At 49.4% G+C, this 19,807-nt stretch overlaps 3 protein-coding genes and 1 non-coding gene across 5 annotated transcripts; 1 reads left to right on the top strand and 3 right to left on the bottom strand.

The window, feature by feature from the left end:
• Positions 1 to 52: 52 nt before the first annotated feature.
• On the bottom strand, positions 53 to 10,957 carry pgm2l1 (phosphoglucomutase 2-like 1). The gene is made up of 14 exons (XM_047594608.1): positions 10,427 to 10,957; positions 6,543 to 6,710; positions 6,356 to 6,462; positions 6,195 to 6,279; positions 6,000 to 6,083; positions 5,277 to 5,473; positions 5,001 to 5,190; positions 4,327 to 4,424; positions 3,791 to 3,971; positions 3,276 to 3,369; positions 3,045 to 3,174; positions 2,447 to 2,636; positions 691 to 824; positions 53 to 602 (listed from the first exon to the last, which is right to left on the bottom strand). The coding sequence occupies exons 1-14, from the start codon at positions 10,517 to 10,519 to the stop codon at positions 500 to 502; spliced, it is 1,854 nt and encodes a 617-aa protein (XP_047450564.1). The 5' UTR covers positions 10,520 to 10,957; the 3' UTR covers positions 53 to 499.
• A 146-nt stretch (positions 10,958 to 11,103) lies between these two features.
• Positions 11,104 to 14,202, bottom strand: lipt2 (lipoyl(octanoyl) transferase 2). Of its 2 annotated transcripts, none has more exons than XM_047594637.1 (5): positions 14,088 to 14,202; positions 12,979 to 13,103; positions 11,806 to 12,156; positions 11,466 to 11,595; positions 11,104 to 11,383 (listed from the first exon to the last, which is right to left on the bottom strand). In XM_047594637.1, exons 3-5 carry the CDS (start codon positions 12,112 to 12,114, stop codon positions 11,127 to 11,129), a joined length of 696 nt encoding a protein of 231 aa, XP_047450593.1. In that variant the 5' UTR covers positions 12,115 to 12,156; positions 12,979 to 13,103; positions 14,088 to 14,202; the 3' UTR covers positions 11,104 to 11,126. The 2 variants fall into 2 exon arrangements, with proteins under 2 accessions (XP_047450593.1, XP_047450592.1); XM_047594636.1 differs by having other exon boundaries at positions 11,806 to 12,159.
• trnak-cuu lies at positions 12,584 to 12,656 on the bottom strand. The gene has a single exon. It is a non-coding gene; the product is annotated as a tRNA-Lys (tRNA).
• Positions 14,096 to 19,147, top strand: rnf169 (ring finger protein 169). Its single transcript, XM_047594610.1, has 6 exons — positions 14,096 to 14,396; positions 15,226 to 15,299; positions 15,387 to 15,467; positions 15,546 to 15,646; positions 16,329 to 16,422; positions 17,280 to 19,147. The coding sequence occupies exons 1-6, from the start codon at positions 14,096 to 14,098 to the stop codon at positions 18,309 to 18,311; spliced, it is 1,683 nt and encodes a 560-aa protein (XP_047450566.1). The 3' UTR covers positions 18,312 to 19,147.
• Positions 19,148 to 19,807: the final 660 nt, after the last annotated feature.

Consider the following 19,807-nt stretch of genomic DNA (forward strand, 5'->3'; position numbering starts at 1 on the left):
TTAAAGACTAAAACTAGACCTCGTTAATAATGAGCCGGAGCTGAGTCGCTCACTGAATGCATCAGGTTTATTTCAGATCAGAGAAACATCACAGCGAGGTCTCACTCTGTCGTCTTTCTTCAGGACCAACAACAAATACCAAACTACGATGCTCTGTTTGAGTAGAAAAATAAATAAGTTCACAGCTTTCACACCTGAACGAACCTTTTTGGTTTCAGCCACAAAACAAAAACACAAAGAATCATCAGGGAAACAGGAAGTGGAGCAGAATCCCAGAATGCATCACTGTGGTCCAATCAGAGAGCAGCGTTCATCTTTAACAATGATTCAGTCAATTAAGGAATAAAGTTCATTTAACAAGGTGTCAGGTTAACAATTAACTAATCTAACAAACTTAAACAAACTGACCGACACCTCGGATCTGATCAGCTACTCTGATTGGCCAACACACACGACAGGAAGCAGAAAGGTGATGGAGGGGGAGGGGGCGGGGGCGGGGCTACACGAAGCGTCGAATCAAGTTGTTCTTCTCTGGCTCCAGGAAGTCGTCAACCAGTGCGTCCGTGACCTTTTTTAGCTCCGCCTCCAGGAAGGACACATCACTGCGGCACAGACACCATGTGATGACGTCACCAAGGGCACATCCATACACTGTGATGTCATACAGGAGGAGCTAAGTGATTGGCTGACCTGTTACCCGGCGCAGCGCAGAGCTCAGAGTAGAATTTGATCTTTGGCTCAGTGCCGCTCGTCCTCAGCGTGGCCACGACGCCATTCTGCAGCGTGAAGGTGATCATCTGACCACTCCTGGACACGGGAAGAACCTGTCGCAACACAAACACTGTTAGCTAGCACGCTAGGAAGGCTAGAAGGTGCTACTACTAGCTAGGTGGCTGGGAGGGGCCACTGTTAGCCAGAAGGCTAGGGGGAGCTACTGTTAGCTAGGAGGCTAGGGGAAGTTCCTGTTAGCTAGGAGGCTAGGGGGAGCTCCTATTAGCTAGGAGACTAGGGGGAGCTACTGTTAGCTAGCAGGCTAGGGGGAGCTACTATTAGCTAGGAGACTAGGGGGAGCTACTGTTAGCTAGCAGGCTAGGGGGAGCTACTATTAGCTAGGAGACTAGGAGAAGCTACTGTTAGCTAGGAGGCTAGGGGAAGCTCCTGTCAGCTAGGAGGCTAGGAGAAGCTCCTGTTAGCTAGGAGGCTAGGAGAAGCTCCTGTTAGCTAGGAGGCTAGAGGGAGCTACTGTTAGCTAGGAGACTAGGGGGGGCTACTGTAAGCTAGGAGGCTAGGAGAAGCTCCTGTTAGCTATGAGGCTAGGAGAAGCTACTATTAGCTAGGAGGCTAGAGGGAGCTGTTATTAGCTAGAAGGCTAGGGGGAGATACTGTTAGCTAGGGGGCTAGGGGAGCTACTGCTAACTAGGGGCTAGGAGAGCTACCTGTACTAGGAGGAGGAAAGGACTACGATTAGCCAGGGAGTAGGGGAGCTACCTGTCAGCTAGGAGGCTAGAGAGAGCTCTATTAGCCGGAGGTAGGGGAGCTACTGTTAGCTAGCAGGCTAGGGGAGCTACTAGTTAGCAGGAGTAGGGGGGCTACTGTAAGCTAGGAGCCTAGAGGAGCTCCTGTTAGTACTAGAGGCTAGAGAAGCTACTATTAGCCAGGGGAGTAGGGGGAGCTACTGTTAGCTAGCAGGCTAGAGGGAGGTAGTATTAGCTAGGAGGCTAGAAGGAGCTACTGTAAGCTAGGAGACTAGGGGGGGCTACTGTTAGCTAGCAGGCTATAGGGAGCTACTATTAGCCAGGGGAGTAGGGGGAGCTACTGTAAGCTAGCAGCCTAGAGGGAGCTACTATTAGCCAGAGGAGTAGGGGGAGTTACTGTTAGCTAGCAGGCTAGAGGGAGCTACTATTAGCCAGGGGAGTAGGGGGAGCTACTGTTAGCTAGCAGGCTAGAGGGAGCTACTATTAGCTAGGGAGTAGGGAAGCTAGTTTAGCTAGCAGGCTAGGGGAGCTTTTACTAAGTAAGACTACAGCTAGGAGGCTAGGGGGAGCTACTATTAGCCAGAAGAGTAGGGGGAGCTACTGTTAGCTAGTAGGCTAGAGGGAGGTAGTATTAGCTAGGAGGCTAGAGGAAGCTAGTATTAGCTAGGAGGCTAGGGGGAGCTGTGTTAGCTAGGAGGCTAGAAGGAGCTACTGTAAGCTAGGAGGCTAGGGGGGGCTACTGTTAGCTAGCCGGCTAGAGGGAGCTACTATTAGCCAGGGGAGTAGGGGGAGCTACTGTAAGCTAGGAGCCTAGAGGGAGCTACTATTAGCCAGGGGAGTAGGGGGAGCTACTGTTAGCTAGGAGGCTGGAGGAAGCTAGTATTAGCTAGGAGGCTTGAAGGAGCTACTGTAAGCTAGGAGGCTACGGAAGCTATGTTAGCTAGGAGTTAGCTAATCGTAGCGGGTCTTACAGACTTGCAGTCGGGCTGGCTACTGTCGTATCCCGTGGTGACGTCTCGGACGTGGACAATCCGGACGCCGGCGCACGTCTCTGGGTATGAACCTTCTCCGTGGAAGTTTCTGATGCGAGCGAAGATCTTGAGGATGGTGGGGGGGTCGTTGCAGACCACGTAGGACGTCCGAGACATGTGGTAGCCGTACCTGGTTCACCGTTAGTATCATTAGCATGTCCATTAGCACCTGCTAACAAGCTAGTCCAGGGGCGTCCAACATATGGACCACAGGCCAAAACCGGATCAAGACATCACATCATAGACACTATGAACTTAGTTGGATCAAAATGGATCATTTTGCACAAGTGTGAAATCGTATGTGAATTAGACGTGAAAACTTCCAATCAAGCTGTTTAAATGTTTCCACTAGGGGGCGCTACAACCAGAGCCCAGAGCCGTTTACTAGTCTGGCCAACAGGGAATGAGGCGTTATTTTATTATTTATTTATATCTTACGTCTGATAGATGTTTTATTTTAGTTTATTATTTATTTTTTTTATATCTTACGTCTGATAGATGTTTTATTTTAGTTTATTATTTATTTTTTGTATCTTACGTCTGGTAGATGTTGAGCAGCTGCTGCTTCAGACTCAGCTTCTGTTCGTAAAGATATGACGACATCTCAGCTACAACCACTGCACAGCTGACGCCGTCTTTCTCTGGAACCATGCTGCCACACAGGAAACCTGAGGACACGGGGGACAGAGAATCATTCAACTCAACTTTATTTATACAGCGAGACAGAGACGGAGACGAAGACGGAGGACGTGTCTGAGGGTGTAGTTACCGATGGATTCTTCAAAGGAGAAGATGACTCTGTTTCCTGTCTTAGAGAGTTCGTGGATTCTGTTCCCGATCCATTTAAAACCAGGAAGAGTTTCCTACAGACACAGGACCTTCATCATCATCATCATCATCATCATCACCTTCATCATCATCATCACCTTCATCATCATCATCATCATCATCATCATCATCACCATCATCATCACCTTCATCATCATCATGACCATCACCATCATCATCATCATCATCATCATCATCATCATCATCATCACCTTCATCATCATCATCATCATCATCATCATCTTCATCTTCATCTTCATCATCATCATCATCATCACTATCATCATCACCATCATCATCACCATGACCATCACCATCATCACCATCATCATCATCACCTTCATCATCATCACCTTCATCATCATCATCATCATCATCATCTTCATCTTCATCATCATCATCATCATCATCATCATCACCATCATCATCATCATCATCATCTTCATCCTCTCTGACCTCATAGTTGAACCCTTCTATCCGAGCCAGCGTCTGGAGGATCTTGGAGGACACGGTTGTGGCCAACATGAAGACGTTCTGAGTGTCTCCTGGATCTGGATGCGTCTCCTTCCAGTTGAAGAACATCCACCAGCCGAGCAGAGCCGCCATCTCGTTACCTGTGAACACCTTCCAGCCGCACCTGTAGGACAGGTACGTCCCCGTCAGCATGAAGGCAGCACACAGACCTAACAACCATTCACAGAGACAGAGGACAGGGACAAACAACCCCCCCCACCTCCACCTCCACCCTCAGAGCCTCTTTGGGAGCAGTATTTTAAAGACTGAAGTGACTTTTCAATGACCCCCCAGGTTTAAGTCCCAGATTTTAGTGTGTTGTACATGGAAACCAGTCCCAGACGAGTATCTAACCTGCTTCAGGCAGTTTCCATGTTGGTTTGACAGACAGTGAATTTCCTCCTCTGCATTTTTGGAGGTTGTAGCTTTACATGGACACATCAGAAATACAAAAAAGCTTTAAGCAAAACATCAGGTACCCGTCAACGTTTTCAGCGACAGCCAGGCGGTCGGCGTCGGGGTCGGTCACCACGACAACGCGGGCGTTCTCCTTTTCTGCCAGAAGAAGAGAAAGTTCCTGGAACACAGAAGAAGAGAAGCTGTGAGGAAGTTTCAAAAAGCTCAAAAGGTGATGCTAATGGTGATGCTAATGGAGATGCTAATGGACATGCTAATGGAGATGCTAATGCTAACGGACATGCTAATGGACATGCTTATGGACATGCTAATGCTAACAGTGGTGCTAATGGACATGCTAATGGTGATGCTAATACTAACGGTAGTGCTAATGGAGATGCTAATACTAACGGTAGTGCTAATGGACATGCTAATGGTGATGCTAATGCTAACGGTGGTGCTAATGGACATGCTAATGGTGATGCTAATACTAACGGTAGAGCTAATGGAGATGCTAATACTAACGGTAGTGCTAATGGACATGCTAATGGTGATGCTAATACTAACGGTAGTGCTAATGGAGATGCTAATACTAACGGTAGTGCTAATGGACATGCTAATGGTGATGCTAATGCTAACGGTGGTGCTAATGGACATGCTAATGGACATGCTAATGCTAACGGTGGTGCTAATGGACATGCTAATGGACATGCTAATGGTATGTCTATTGTCATGGAGACGCGGGGGCAGGACAGACCAGGACGGACGCCCCCTCCTCGGGGTTGGGGCAGCGGACAGTGGGGAAGTCGGGGTCGGGGTCTCTCTGCTCGGGGACAGCGATGGGCGGAGCAAAGCCGAAGACCTGGAAGGCCTGCTGGACGAAGACATGTCCCACGCCGTGGAAAGACGAGTGGACAAACTTCAGAGCACATCTGGTGTTCAGGTCCCTGAGAGACACAAGGGGACACACCTGGTTACTAGCCCTCATCTGGATAATGGACGGATACGTGGACGGGGGACAGAGACGGGGGACCTGTGAAAGCAGAGGGAGGACAACTCATCCATGTAGCAGCTGTTGATGTGAGACAGGGGGTCTGTCCTCAGGGGACAGTGCTCCACCACCTCCTCGTCCCAGCAGGAGACGCTCCAGGGCTCCAGCTCCTCCTCAATACTCCGCAGGATCTCCTTGTCATGAGGGGACGAGATCTGGGCCCCATTACACCAGTACACCTGGGGGGGACAGGTGAGAGACAGGAGACAGGTGAGAGACAGGAGACAGGAGAGAGACAGGAGACAGGTGAGAGACAGGAGACAAGAGACAGGGGAGAGACAGGAGAGAGACAGGAGACAGGTGAGAGACAGGGGAGAGACAGGAGACAGGTGAGAGACAGGGGAGAGACAGGGGAGAGACAGGGGAGAGACGGGGGAGAGACGGGGGAGAGACGGGGGAGAGACGGGGGAGAGACAGATGAGAGACAGATGAGAGACAGGAGACAGGTGAGAGACGGGAGAGAGACGGGAGAGAGACGGGAGAGAGACGGGGGAGAGACAGGTGAGAGACAGGAGAGGAGACAGGAGACAGGTGAGAGACAGGAGACGGGAGAGAGACAGGAGAGAGACAGGGGAGGAGACAGGAGAGAGACAGGAGACAGGAGAGAGACAGGAAAAAGGTGAGACGAGAGAGAGACGGGAGAGAGACGGGGGAGAGACAGGGAACAGACAGGAAACAGGTGAGAGACGGGGGAGAGGACGTCACCTTGTATCCGTTGTCCTCCTTGGGGTTGTGAGACGCTGTGATCATGACTCCGGCTGCAGCTTGAAGCTTCTTCACAGCGTACGGCTGGAGACAGAAACGTCCTCGTTAACGAGTTCCTAACGAGTTCCTAACGAGTTCCTAACGAGTTCATCGTGTGTTTAATATGTTTCTGAGCTGTCTCTGTGTTGTGCTCACCACGTACGGCGTGGGGACGTAGGACGAGAACAGGTGGACGGGGACGTCTCTGCTGAGGACCACAGCGGCCGTCAGCTTCGCCAGCCTGAACCAATGAGAGCACACTTCCTGTTAGCGGCCAGGTGAGGCAGCGTCGTACAGGTGAGTGGGGGCGTGGTTACCTGAGGCTGCTGCAGCCGCTGGCCTCCTGCCCTCTGGTGTCGAACCCGACGACCACGCCCCTACGGCCGAAGTCTGGGAAATACCTGCTCAGGTAGGAGAACAGGCCCTGGACACAGACACAGCGGTGAGTGTGTTACAGGTGTGTGAGTGTGTGTGTGGTGCACGCGCTCAGGTGTGTGAGGTCACCTGTGTGGACTGGATGACGGTGAGGTCGTTGATCCGGTTGAATCCAGCTCCCATGGGGGCTCTGAGTCCCGCGGTACCGAAGCTCATTCTGCTGCACAGTCTGGACCTGAGCTCCTCCAGAGCTCCTCCCCCCACCAGAGCCTCCACCTGAGCCCGGGTCCACGGGTTCTACGGGGGAGTAATCTGTTACTGCGGTACTCAGGTACCAGGACCAGAATAGGTTCATGTCTCGGGGTAAAGATAGAAGCTGAGTCTGATCTGACATTTCCAGCGGAGGGTCAGATCAGAGCGAGAGCGGCCGTGACCTTTAGACAAACTGAGCTCTGAGTCGGGACCAAATACCAGGACCGGTCTCTGGTCTCTGGTCTACAGTCTCTGGTCTCCGGTCACCGGTCTCTAGTCTACGGTCTACGGTCTCTGGTCTACACGGTCTCTGGTCTCTGGTCTCCGGTCTCTAGTCTACGGTCTCTGGTCTCTAGTCTCTGGTCTACACAGTCTCTGGTCTACGGTCTACGGTCTCTGGTTCTACGGTCTCTGGTCTACGGTCTACGGTCTCTGGTTCTACGGTCTCTGGTCTACGGTCTCCGGTCTCCGGTCTACGGTCTCTAGTCTCTGGTCTACGGTCTCTGGTCTCTGGTCTACGGTCTACGGTCTCTGGTCTCTGGTCTACACAGTCTCTGGTCTCTGGTCTCCGGTCTACGGTCTCTGGTCTACGGTCTACGGTCTACGGTCTACGGTCTCTAGTCTCTGGTCTACGGTCTCTGGTCTCTAGTCTCTGGTCTACGGTCTCTGGTCTCTGGTCTCTGGTCTCTGGTCTCTGGTCTACGGTCTCTGGTCTCTAGTCTCTGGTCTACACAGTCTCTGGTCTCTGGTCTCTGGTCTACGGTCTCTGGTCTCTAGTCTCTGGTCTACACAGTCTCTGGTCTCTGGTCTCCGGTCTCCGGTCTCTAGTCTACGGTCTACGGTCTCTGGTCTACGGTCTCCGGTCTCTAGTCTACGGTCTACGGTCTCTGGTCTACGGTCTCTGGTCTCTGGTCTCTGGTCTACGGTCTCTGGTCTCTAGTCTCTGGTCTACACAGTCTCTGGTCTCTGGTCTCCGGTCTCTAGTCTACGGTCTAATCTCTGGTCTCCGGTCTCTGGTCTCCGGTCTAAGGTCTAAGGTCCGTCCCCAGAGTCAGTCTGAGACGAGTCTGACCCGTTCCCAGACCCAGTCAGGTTTATGTTTCTGCTGGTTTTCTCCTTCTGGTTGTTCTTCAGGTGCTGGAGTAAACGTGTTGTGTTGTTGTTGTGTTGTTGTTGTGTTGTTGTTGTTGTTGTTGAGAACCTTATGGACACATGGAACGAGCTGAGAGAACGTCTGGAACGTCATCTACTTGCATTTATCACCTTTATCTGCAGATGGAGCGTTTGTTCCTGAATAAACGACATCACCTGCTGCAGCTGTTTGCGGATTATCCTGATTACTTAGTGCTTTTATTTTGAAGGTATCAGGTGAGGAGAGTCCACCAGGTGAGTCTTTGTACGGAGGGAGACGGGGACGGGTTTGGACCAGCGTGTTTACTCTTTGTTAAATCCCTGAGAGACTCAGTGGTTTGATTTTGAAGTGTCCTCTCGTTGTCTTTATTAGTTAGAGACAAACATCCTGCAGATTATCGGGTTCACCTCGTCTCAAAGTGTTAGAACAATAAGTTCTGGACCAGGGGCCTCGTTTATCAGCCGTACACACTCACGGATGTTTCTTAAACACACGCTGACACACAATGTGCTACACACACGTACTTAGAAAAGTGTGTAAATTTATGCACATCTCTGACCGCGCTGCACAAACTCTAGTGGTGGAACGTGGAACTACACGTAGAACCATGAACAGTCTCAGTGTTCAGCTGCTTCTCAAACGGTCGGATCAGTAATTTACTTTGAACACTTCAGCCACAGTTTGGAGACACGGAGTCATTTCACATGGACTCGTAGAATTTCTGGAAGACGTTTCATCTGAGAAGCTTCTTCAGTTCTGAGAGACGAGTGGGAAACTGGTGCCACTGAGACTCGACCCTGGACTCTAGAGACCAGATCCCTCAGGACATGTTCATGCATGTGAATCATGCATTCGTGCATCAGAGTTCTCCTTGTCCCACTGACTCACCCACATAATGAGACTGAAATGGATTTTCCCGGCATGGATTCACCTTAATCAGAGTTAAACTAGACAACATGTGTGACCCCACAACAAAAACATCCCAGAAGAAGAAGAAGAACAAAACCGGATCCACAGACGTTTGGAAAGATGATGAGAGCTCAAGATAAACTGACGGCTCTGACCCACGAACGTTAGCTGATTGGAGCAGGTTAGCTGCTTGATTGGAGCAGGTTAGCTGATTGAAGCAGGTTAGCTGATTGAAGCAGGTTAGCTGATTGAAGCAGGTTAGCTGCTTGGAGCAGGTTAGCTGATTGGAGCAGGTTAGCTGCTTGATTGAAGCAGGTTAGCTGCTTAATTGAAGCAGGTTAGCTGATTGATTGGAGCAGGTTAGCTGATTGATTGGAGCAGGTTAGCTGATTGATTGGAGCAGGTTAGCTGATTGAAGCAGGTTAGCTGCTTGGAGCAGGTTAGCTGATTGGAGCAGGTTAGCTGCTTGATTGAAGCAGGTTAGCTGCTTAATTGAAGCAGGTTAGCTGATTGATTGGAGCAGGTTAGCTGATTGATTGGAGCAGGTTAGCTGCTTGGAGCAGGTTAGCTGATTGGAGCAGGTTAGCTGCTTGGAGCAGGTTAGCTGATTGGAGCAGGTTAGCTGATTGAAGCAGGTTAGCTGCTTGGAGCCGTTCAGAGTAAGTCACCATTGTAACGTAGCTCCATAAGAACGACTCCAGCTTAGTGAAACCAGAAAACCAGGATTAACCCTGAAGTTACCTCGCTAAGTCTATGTTTTGTGGTGATGAACCAGGATGAGAACTGAGAACCTCCACAGACACGTCACTGAATGTAATGGAGAATATTTCTCTGCTGTCGTTCCTCCACCTGCAGTAAACAGCAGAGTCACGCTGACTCTAATCTCCTCATAACCTACAAATATAATCTCATCCTGGCCCACAGGCTCAGACGACCGCATTCAGAACTCTCATTGGAAATCTGTCAGCTTTAAGTTTCCTTGACTGTCCTCTAAAATAATTACGATACGAACGGTGAATGTTCATGGTTCCAGAACCGTCTGGATGTGGTGGAGAGTTTGGCTGAAACAGTTTCAGTCCAGCAGCTGATTTAACCTCCTGTTATTTATCTCTGTCTCAACATGTGATTAACATTTCTGTTTTTTGCTTCATATTTAATGACTTTTCCTAATTTAATTGGGACACTGGTCCCCAATGTAATATATGTTCTTGTTCTAGATAATAGTTGTGACAGTAGTTTATTATTATTATTATTATTATTATTATTATTATAAGTTTACCATTTAACCATTTAACCAGGTTTGTCCCATTGAGATCAGTGATGTCTTTTATGAGAGGGACCTGGCCCACGGTGGCAGCTTATACATTTAAATTAGATCAGTTTAACATTAAACACAGACATAAAAGATACAAATAACAATTGATTAGTTAATAATAAAACATTTGCACTCATGAAGCCTGGATATAAAGGGGTTTCTCATGGACTTAGATTCATTCAGAGACACTGGATTCTGTTTGAGATCTGGCTGTAAAGAGCCGACGTTTACAGCTGAACACTATTAATATAAAACGAGTAAATTTAATTTGTTTCTCTTCTCCTTTATTGTCCAAATGTGGTGCAACCTTAAAATGCTACATTTGTCAAGGGACCCTGGAACAGCGTGACTCCCCTGTGCCCACTACCAGGGTGGGTATGTCTCCCGCGGCCCGCGGGGACTCACCCTGTCCCAGCGGAGCCACTGGTGCACGGCCTTGTCCAGCTGCGGGTCTCCGGTGCCCTGGAGGCCGATGTTAGCGTTCAGGTCCGCGTCCATGCTGCTAGGTAGCGGCTAGCGGGGCTGCGCCATCCGGGGGCCGGAGGAGAGGCTGCGGGCGGCGGGTCGGACTCCTGAGCTGTGGCCGGTGTTGTGCTCCGGGCTCCGGGCTCACGAGGTTCCGTCTGACCGGTGTAAAGACGCTCAGCGTAAAAAACACCCCCGTTCTCTAAAGTAACTCAAGATACTGACGAGTTATAAAACAACGGGATTATTATTAAAGTTCACGAATACATCAAGCTCCAGACAGGAAGCAGCGCACACAACTTCCGCTCAGCTTATAAAATAAAAGCTCATTGATTCATTAAAAAGAAAAAGAAAAATTAATATTAATAGATTATCGCCGGTTATATGTTTATAACATTAATTATGAACAATAATAATGAGTTGTATTAATAATATAAACCATCTCTTTAACAAATTAATGATATAAACAACTCATTATCTAATTAGAAAACATTTAAAATGTAAACGATGACTATTAAGAATATAACAATTATTATTATAAACCGTTAATAATGATGATGTTAGTACTAATAATGTTATTATTGATATTATATTTAAATAAAGCTGAGATGGTAGGATCAGTTCAGATCTGGTTTTATTTTCACAGAGGAAGTGGTTTCGCGTCTCCTCCTTCCTCCTGGTCCCGGTGAACCAGGCTGCAGCTGAAGGAGGTGCTGAAGCAGTGGAGGAGGTGCGGGGTGGCCTCCTCCACGCTGACCTCCCGCTGCAGCTCAGCGCTCAGAGACGTGACTCCTCTCCCCTCCACCCCACACGGCACGATGTGGTCGAACCAGGACAGGTCCGTGGAGCAGTTCAGAGCCAGACCGTGGGAGGTGACGTAGCGGCCACAGTGGACTCCTGCAGGAGGAGGCGGAGAGGGGGAGGAGTTAGAGACAGGAGGAGGAGGAGGAGGGGGGGGGGGGGGGGGAGCTATGTGTACCTATGGAGCAGATCTTGTTGTCCTGGACCCAGACTCCATTGAAAGGAGGACACCTGGAGGACGAGACTCCGAGACGTCTGCACACGTTGATGATGACGTCCTCCAGCTGAGACACATACCAGCGGACACTCTGAGGACAGGAGGACAGGAGGACAAGGAGAACAAGGAGGACAGGGAGGACAGGGAGGACGAGGAGGACGACATCAGATTCAGATTAATTATTAACAAGTATCCATATCGGCGGTACTGGCCCTGTATTTACTTAGTATCGGGTCGATACCACATCTAGTGGTACCACTCCTCACCCCTCCTCACCCCACCTCACCCCGCCTCTCCCCACCTTCTTGAAGCTGCCCAGGTGTAGGACCGGGTAGCAGACCAGCTGGCCCGGCCCGTGGAAGGTGATGAGTCCGCCCCGGTTGGAGCGGTGGACCTCGGCCCCCAGCAGCCGGAGCCGGTCCAGCTCGGGTCCAGGGTACGGCTGGTGCCGGATCCCCGTGGTGTAGACGGGGGGGTGCTCGCACAGCAGCAGAGCGTGAGCCGGACCGGACCGGTGCCGGTCCACGTAGACCTGCTGCAGCCTCAGAGCCTCCTGGTAGGAGACCAGACCCAGACGGACCAGCTCCACCACGGGCCTGGTGCCCTGCATCCAGAACCACGACCGGCAGAACCTCCAGAACCTCCAGAAAGTCTGCTGCATCCAAATAAAACCAGAGAATCAATAAATACCGATGGACGTCTACACACAGACGGATCAGAGTCCGTTTTTATCTTTTTTGTAGTTTTTATCTGCTCAGCGATGAAGCAGAATCAGAATGTTTTATTAATCCTTCACAGAAATTACAACATCTTTGCCCCAAAACACATCTTATTAAAATAGCTCACTCCACCTAACTCACTCATTATGTACTTAAATCTGCTTTTATAATATTGCGTTGTATGTTTCATTCTTAGAATGTTTTATGTAAAGTGGTGAAAGATGAAGGAAGCTCCTGATAAAATGAGAAACATCTTCATTGTTAAACCAGTTCAGTTCAGAATCTGGTTTGAAATCTGTGAACTTTCTAACAGCAATGCACCAGGCAACAGCTTCCTTCTAAGATATTGTCTAAAATACTCGCCCAACGTGGGGCTCGAACCCACGACCCTGAGATTAAGAGTCTCATGCTCTACCGACTGAGCTAGCCGGGCTGCCTGCAGGCGCAAATAGAGACCATTCAAAAGTCGGTAGAGAATCTGTCTAATTTTGGTTTCCTCCATTACTCACTGGTCAGAGATGATTTTTGTCTAAATATAGATCACTCTCTAGGACCAGAAGCTGCTCTGAGACACTTCGGCTCCTTTAACTTCCATGAATCATCAGCTAATGCCCGCAGCAGGAGGTCTAATCTGGGTCTGTCAGCGGTCGGCAGCGGTTTGACTTCATCGCCACATTCAGCACAAACGCCGGTTCAACTCTGACTCTGAATCCTTTCCAACATTTATTCTTTAACGTTGTTCTAGTTTTCTTTACCTCTTTAAATTCAGAAATCCTCCTGTCTGCTATAGATATCAGGGCGCCGCCATGTTTATTATTCCACTCTTCTTCTACGGTGGTTTTAATGTTGATTTCAGACTTCAGGGGAACTCTGCTTCCATCTAAGAGGATTGAAAAGGTATATTTCTTTAATTTGATCGGAATGAAAAATAAAAATGAGTGTTTTTCATATAAAAATAAATTGCATTTGATAAATAAATAAATAAATAAATAAAACAGTTCAATGCAAACGTGTTTTTTTATTTAAAATGTGCTGTATGTTTGGTCTTAGTTACGTTGTTATTATTATTATTATTAGTAGTAGTAGTAGTAGTAGTAGTATCATAAATATCATCATCATCCCACCTCCAGACATGCTCGTTAGGTTAACTACTGACCCTAAATTAACCCTAAGGGTGAGTGCAGAGCCTCAAGCCTCCATGGGCCCTTTAGTTCTGCCAGTCATATGGATTGTTGACAACACAGTGGACAGAGACAGTGGACAGGGACAGTGGACAGGGACAGTGGACAGTGGGAGACAGAGCTCTGTAGAGGATGCAGATGGACCTAAGGTGAAACACATACACACATATTAATGAGGTACTTTGGGTGTAATTCTTCCTGTAGGCAGAAATGGTGGTTTCTAATGGTTTTCTCCTCTTCCTCTTTATTACCGAGGCCCTGGAGGATGTGTCACAGTGGAGCTTTGACATGTAGAGGATGGTTAGACCTACATCAGCAGCAGCACTATGCTGACAGAATAATATATCTCATAGAAACCATCACTCATACATGCACAAATAAACAGACAAATCAAATGAATTAAATATGGTTGTTTGTCTCTGTGCAGCTGGCATCACGACCCTAGTGAGGATAAGTGGTAGTAGAAGATGAGATGAGATTATTATCATCTTTTCTGTAGTTTCTTTCGTTTTGTAGTTTTGAATCCTTTTATTTTACCGGAAATAAAACGTATGAGGAGGGATATGGACAGACATACGTGCTTTTATTGTGAAGTCAGAGAAGTAGGCGGGGCGTCCGCGCTGTTCCGGTGGCGGCAGTGAGGGGGGCGGGGTTTGTTTTGAGATCGGAGAGAGAAGACTCACCAGGGAAGATGGCGACCGCAGGGTCCGCGGAACGGCCCGCCAGACCGGCCACCGCCGCCGCTGGCACTTCCCGGTCCGGTTCCGGGTCCCGGTCCGGTCCCGGAGCCGGCTGCCGGCCCGGGTCCAGTACGCCGGAGGACGAGGCGAAGAAGTGCCCGGCGTGTGTAGATGGTCAGCCCGGCGGACACCCGGCCTGTCCGCTGTGCCTGGCCCGGAGACACTCCGGCACCGAGGAGCGGCTCCGGAGGAGGAGTGACCCCGAGAGAAGCAGCAGCGGGCCGGGCAGGGGGGACTGCGACAGCCGGAAAGGTCGGTGTGATCCCCGGGGAAACTCCAGCTCACATTCCGCTGGATCAGCACCTCCGCCGGGCGTTAGTTTCTTAGAGCAGCCGCAGGGAAATCAGAGCAAACTGTGTCTGAGCAGCTTGAAATTAAACTTTAATAAAGTTTGAGACATTTAAAGTGAATTTACTTTCATTTACTTTAATTTTAATTCATAATGAAAAAGCAAAAACAGCTGCTTTAAATCAGTGCTTAAGGTTTTTTGGGATGTGTGTTAAAACGAGCATTATTTCAATGGAGTTCTGAATGGAGTTAATCAATGAGTTAAACTCATCAGTTTCGTTCTTTCATGATCAATGTTTGGTCAAAGTTTCTGATGAAGAGGACATGTCCTAACATGTCCTAACATGTCCAGACACGTCCTGACTCCTCCTGACTCCTCCAGACCATTGACTGTAAACACTGTGGACAAACCCATTTAATGTATGAAAGACAGTCTCCATTGGGTATTTAATGTGTTGAATTTAAGACAAATGTTAAAGTTTAAGTTGTGGGTCACATCTCGGTTAGTTCTGTTGCATTTAGGGGGACAAACAGTCGGATAACGTATGTGTCATATGCACAGAATGTGTCTGTGGAAGTAATGTTATTACAGAAAGTCACGTTTTGTTTCCTCCATCGTCAGAGTTTACGCTGGTTTCAGCGTTATGATCACAGCTGTTGCCTAACAAGTGTTTAACAGAACATCAGTCTGTCACTGACGTTGCTGTAAAACTGATCGTATGGAAAAATAACGGCAACAAGACCTCAGTGATTCCTACTTTACATGGTGTCCTCTGTCCTCATGTCTCTGCAGACTTCTTCGTGTCTCCGGCGCTCGTCTTAAAGTCGCCTGCAGACGTCTCTTCAGGACCGACTGGGAAACACAAGGTGATTTTATTCATCTAACCTAAACTAAGACAACAACAAGACGTGGACGTAAACAAAGACGACGGATGTTTGGCTGCTGTGTTTCAGGTGTCGTGTGACAGCAGAGACGAGACGAGGAGGAGGATCTGTAGAGACGAGAGCGTGTCCGTCCGCCGTCCCCAGGAGCCTGTAAGTCTGACCAGAGGACATGTCCATTAAGATGTGGACGTCCTCGCTGCTTTGTTACAGTTGCGATGTCTTTCTCAGGGAGTTCTGTCCGACTCTGAGAACGAGGAACCGATCAGCAGGAGGATCAGGAACATCTCAGCCTTCATCAGGAAAACCAAGAACTCCTCGGCCTTCAGCAGGTGAAACAGACGGGATTAGCTCGCATGCTAACTCGCTGTCGGCTAACAAGCCCGGCGAGCTCAGTCTGTAGAACGTGAGGTTCCTCATCTCAGGGTCGCGGGTTTGAGCCCCACGTGGGCGATGTTTTGGGGGAACTGTGGAGTAGTGAGAGCTTGGGATTGGAAATTGAAACAATCACATGTTGACATGGCTGCGTTGCCCCGAGCAACATCCAACATCCAACATCCAACATCTAACATCCAACATCCAACATCCAACATCCAACATCCAACATCCAACATCCAACATCCAACATCCAACATCTAACATCCAACATCCAACATCTAACATCCAACATCCAACATCCAACATCCAACATCCAACATCCAACATCTTACATCTAATCCCCAGTTTGCTCCCGGACGCAGCCACCAGCAAATTAATCGGTCAAGTTTTATTTTATAAATCTTATTTAGCTTCTAACTCCAGATGAGATAAAATACTAACTCAGAATTAGCTAAGAGCTAGCTAACATGCTAGCTAACATGCTAGCTAACATGCGTACCACAAATGAACTGACATGCTAAATCATATTGAACTCAAAACCCTAACTAACTAATTTAGAATTAACTAACATGCTAACTGGGGTTTAGCTACAGACCATGCTACTCTTGACCTTTGACCTCTGTGTTTCTTCTTCAGTGGTTGTCAGAGGAGTCGTAGTTGCACCGACCCGGTGGAGGAGAGAGGAGGGAAGCTGAAGCTGGCGGCTCCGCCGGCGGCCATGTTGGACGGGGTGCGTCTGTTGAGTTAAACATAAACGTTCAAAGAAATTCTTTACCTTTCTGGCTTTATTACACTTTTCTTTTGTCGTCTTAAAATGCTCCTAACAAGCATTTGGCACACACAACACAACACAATTCTTTGTCATTACACTGTGAAATGAATTGTGTCAGTCAGTGCGTTTACATGCACGTTAAAATACGAATTATTGCCTTAATCAGACTCTAACAGGAGAACTTCAGTGCATCTAAACAGGTTGATTAAAATCAGAGTTCTCATTGTCTGATTGCGACGCCCAGATAATGTGACTGGAATTCGTTTTCCTCCGCCATGTAAACTGTGAACCGCATTTTTCCACCGGATATTCACAAATTATTGCAGGAAGTTCATGCTCCTCCACCGCTGCTGCGCTGACATGTGACCCCGGAACAAACACGAGGGACAGCGGCCGTAGTAACGTAGTATTAACCTGCTGATAAGACACGTGTCGCCCCCTAGTGTGGAGGAGGAGAACAGTTATTAGATTTTCCAGGACTGTGGTCAGAAAGTAGAGTTTAGAGCAAAGCTCCATTAAACTCTGCATGTAAACGCTCTGAATGTCTCGGTTGGTGTTTGTGCAACATCCAGAAAAAATATACAGTTAGTGTGGTTAAATATCAAAAAGGACCTTTAAAGAAAAAACGTATAAAACATAATAAAAATAATAAGATAATATTTACATAGTACACATACTAAGATGTGGATTATTCTACTGGAATTCACAAACTATTGCACGTAGTTATTTCAGTCGATGGTCATTTTTCAAGACAGTTTCTATTCTATTCTGTTCTGTTCTGTTCTGTGACTGTATCTCGTCTTCTTCTCCCTCAGGTCGGCATCAGTCACGTGTTCTCGGCAGGAATCCTCCTGTCCTCTGAGAACAGCCGCTCTCTGTCGGCGCCCGTCGTCACCGACCGGCGGCCGGCGTGGCGAGCGGTCCTGACCCCGTGGTCGTCGTCGACTCCTCTGGTCGTCCCTCCTCCTCGAGCCGAACGCTCCGTCAGCCCTGAGAGCAACGACAGCATCTCGGAGGAGCTCAACCACTTCAAGCCCATCGTGTGCTCGCCGTGCACGCCGCCCAAACGCCTGCCGGACGGCCGCCTGCTGGAGCCCGCCATCGTCAAGTCCACGCCCCGGAACCTGACCCGCGGTCTGCAGAGGGCCACCAGCTACGAGGCCAGCCCCGCCGTCCTGCAGAAGTGGCGGCAGATTGAGTTGGACCGGCAGAACCTCAGAGTGACCTCCAAGGCCACGCTGACCAGCCCCGTCTCCGAGCTCGGCGCCAAGGAGGGAGGCTGGGCCGCCGCCAAGAACCGCCAGACCTCGGACGGCGTGACGTCCCTGAACAAGAGGAAGCTGCTGTTCGAAGCGGAACAGGCCGTGAAGATCCGGGTCCCTGCAATCCGCTACAGCAGCGAGGCGGCGTTCCGGGGGAGGTCAGACTGCGAGCCGGCGGCGGTCGGCGAGTCGTGCAGCGGAGCGGCGCCGCTCAGTCGAAGACGGTCGTTCTCGCCGTACGCCAAGAACTCCGGCTTCCAGTCCGGTCACCAAGTGCCAAAGGAGTCGCCAAAGAAAGAGTCGGACAAGCAGTCTACCTCACGGAGAGGCCAGAAGAAGAACCAGAAGACCAAACACCTGGACGTGGACCTGAGGCGGACCCGGGCCGCCGGCCACGACCAGATCCAGCAGGAGCGCCGCGACCGAGCGCTCGCCATGAAGCTGCAGAGACAGTTCGACCTGGAGAACCAGAGCGCCGCCCGCCAGAGGAGCCCGGACAAGTACTTCCTGCGCTCCTGGAGGTCCAATCAGAACCGCAGGAGGCGTGGCCTGAGGAGGTCCCGGCGAATCAACAAGAAGCACTAGAAGTCGTGGGCGAGAAGTTTAAATATGCAACGAGACGAGAGATTAGACGAACGAGTGAATGTTTCGGGAGAAAAACGAGTTCTCTCAGACACCAGCAAACCGCCAAAAACTGAGCGTGCTCAGACGGTTTTATTTATCGCCACGACGACCCGACAAACAAACACACACGTTGAAGTCGACTGGGTGGTTAAATCGTGGGTCGGACCCAAAGATTCGACCCCGGCGCCGCATGTGGTCGTCCAGGTCCGAGTCCTGGACGACACGAGTCTGAACTCTGGCCCTGAACTCCTCGTCTTCTTCTCTGCAGCCAGTCTTCCAGTGCGCGTGGGCGGAGCTGCCGAGGCTCATGGGTACTGTAGTCCTCAGTCGGATCCCGAGATTCAATGGATTTAACACTAAAGTCGTTTATTCTCCGATCGGTCCAGATTCTAATGTTCCTCTAAAGCTTCGCCCGTCGCTGCCTTCAGGGTTTTTATGGGGTGGGACAGAACCAGGACAGAACCAGGACCAGGTTGAGTCCTGTTCAAGTGTTCAGACGAGGTGGAGGTGGATGATGAGTTCATCGATCAGTTTTCATCCTCTATCATGGCTAAGCTAGCCGTACGCTAAGCTAGCCGCTAGCCGTACGCTAAGCTAGCCGTACACTAAGCTAGCTGCTCACTAGCACGCTAGCTGTTAGCTCAACAAACAGAAACGAGTTTTCACTGATACAAAAACATTTACAATCAACTTCCTGCTTCACCGTCATGTTTGACATCAGCTGATCAGTTTGTGTTTGCTGAAGGGCTTAAAACCAGAGCTTTACCTCCTCCACCTCCTCCTCCTCTTCCTCCTCCTCCACCTCCTCCTCCTCCTCCACCTCCAACACTCCCTCCTCCTCCTCCTCCTCCTCCTCCTCTTCCTCACCTCCTCCTCCTCCACCTCCTCCACCTCCTCCACCTCCAACACTCCCTCCTCCTCCACCTCCTCCCTCCTCCTCCTCCTCCTCCTCCTCCTCCTCCACCTCCCTCCACCTCCACCCTCTTCCTCCACTCTCCTCCTCCTCCTCTCCCTCCTCCTCCACTCCTCCTCCTCCTCCTCCACCTCCTCCACCTCTCCTCCCCTCCACCTCCTCCTCCTCTCTCCATCCTCTCACCTCCTCACTCACTCCATCTCACCTCCTCCTACTCCTCCTCCTCCTCCTCCTCCTCCTCTTTGATAATAATTGTGATGCTGATGCTGATGATGATGATAATGATGATGATGAAAAACTAAATGAGTTCAACCAGCCTGTGTCCTGTCGTCCTTTAACCCACTGAGCCCTGAGCGCTGCCTGAAGGCTCCTTATATAACAGACTTTGTGTTATTTGCTTTTTATTTACAGATTCACATTATTCAGTCTGAAATTTAATAATCAGGGGTCAACACACATTTATATTTTATTATAAAAAATATTTTCTATTGTACCTGTAGACGAGACTCAGGGCAGAAACAACCAAAACCACTAAATCTCTATT

This window comes from Mugil cephalus, chromosome 9 (genome assembly GCF_022458985.1).
Source record: "Mugil cephalus isolate CIBA_MC_2020 chromosome 9, CIBA_Mcephalus_1.1, whole genome shotgun sequence".
Taxonomy (NCBI): Eukaryota; Metazoa; Chordata; class Actinopteri; order Mugiliformes; family Mugilidae; genus Mugil; species Mugil cephalus.

Coding starts and splice junctions, on each gene's coding strand:
- pgm2l1 (XM_047594608.1), bottom strand. CDS start 10,519: ATGGACGCGGACCTGAACGCTAACATCGGCCTCCAGGGCACCGGAGAC. Junction 6,084..6,194: donor ACGTCCCCACGCCGTACGTG/GTGAGCACAACA, acceptor TTCTGTCTCCAG/CCGTACGCTGTGAAGAAGCT. Junction 4,425..5,000: donor AGGAGGGGGCGTCCGTCCTG/GTCTGTCCTGCC, acceptor TCTGTGTTCCAG/GAACTTTCTCTTCTTCTGGC.
- lipt2 (XM_047594637.1), bottom strand. CDS start 12,114: ATGCAGGGCACCAGGCCCGTGGTGGAGCTGGTCCGTCTGGGTCTGGTC. Junction 11,596..11,805: donor ACCTGGGCAGCTTCAAGAAG/GTGGGGAGAGGC, acceptor TCCTGTCCTCAG/AGTGTCCGCTGGTATGTGTC. Junction 11,384..11,465: donor CAACAAGATCTGCTCCATAG/GTACACATAGCT, acceptor CTCCTCCTGCAG/GAGTCCACTGTGGCCGCTAC.
- rnf169 (XM_047594610.1), top strand. CDS start 14,096: ATGGCGACCGCAGGGTCCGCGGAACGGCCCGCCAGACCGGCCACCGCC. Junction 14,397..15,225: donor GGACTGCGACAGCCGGAAAG/GTCGGTGTGATC, acceptor ATGTCTCTGCAG/ACTTCTTCGTGTCTCCGGCG. Junction 16,423..17,279: donor CGGCGGCCATGTTGGACGGG/GTGCGTCTGTTG, acceptor CTTCTCCCTCAG/GTCGGCATCAGTCACGTGTT.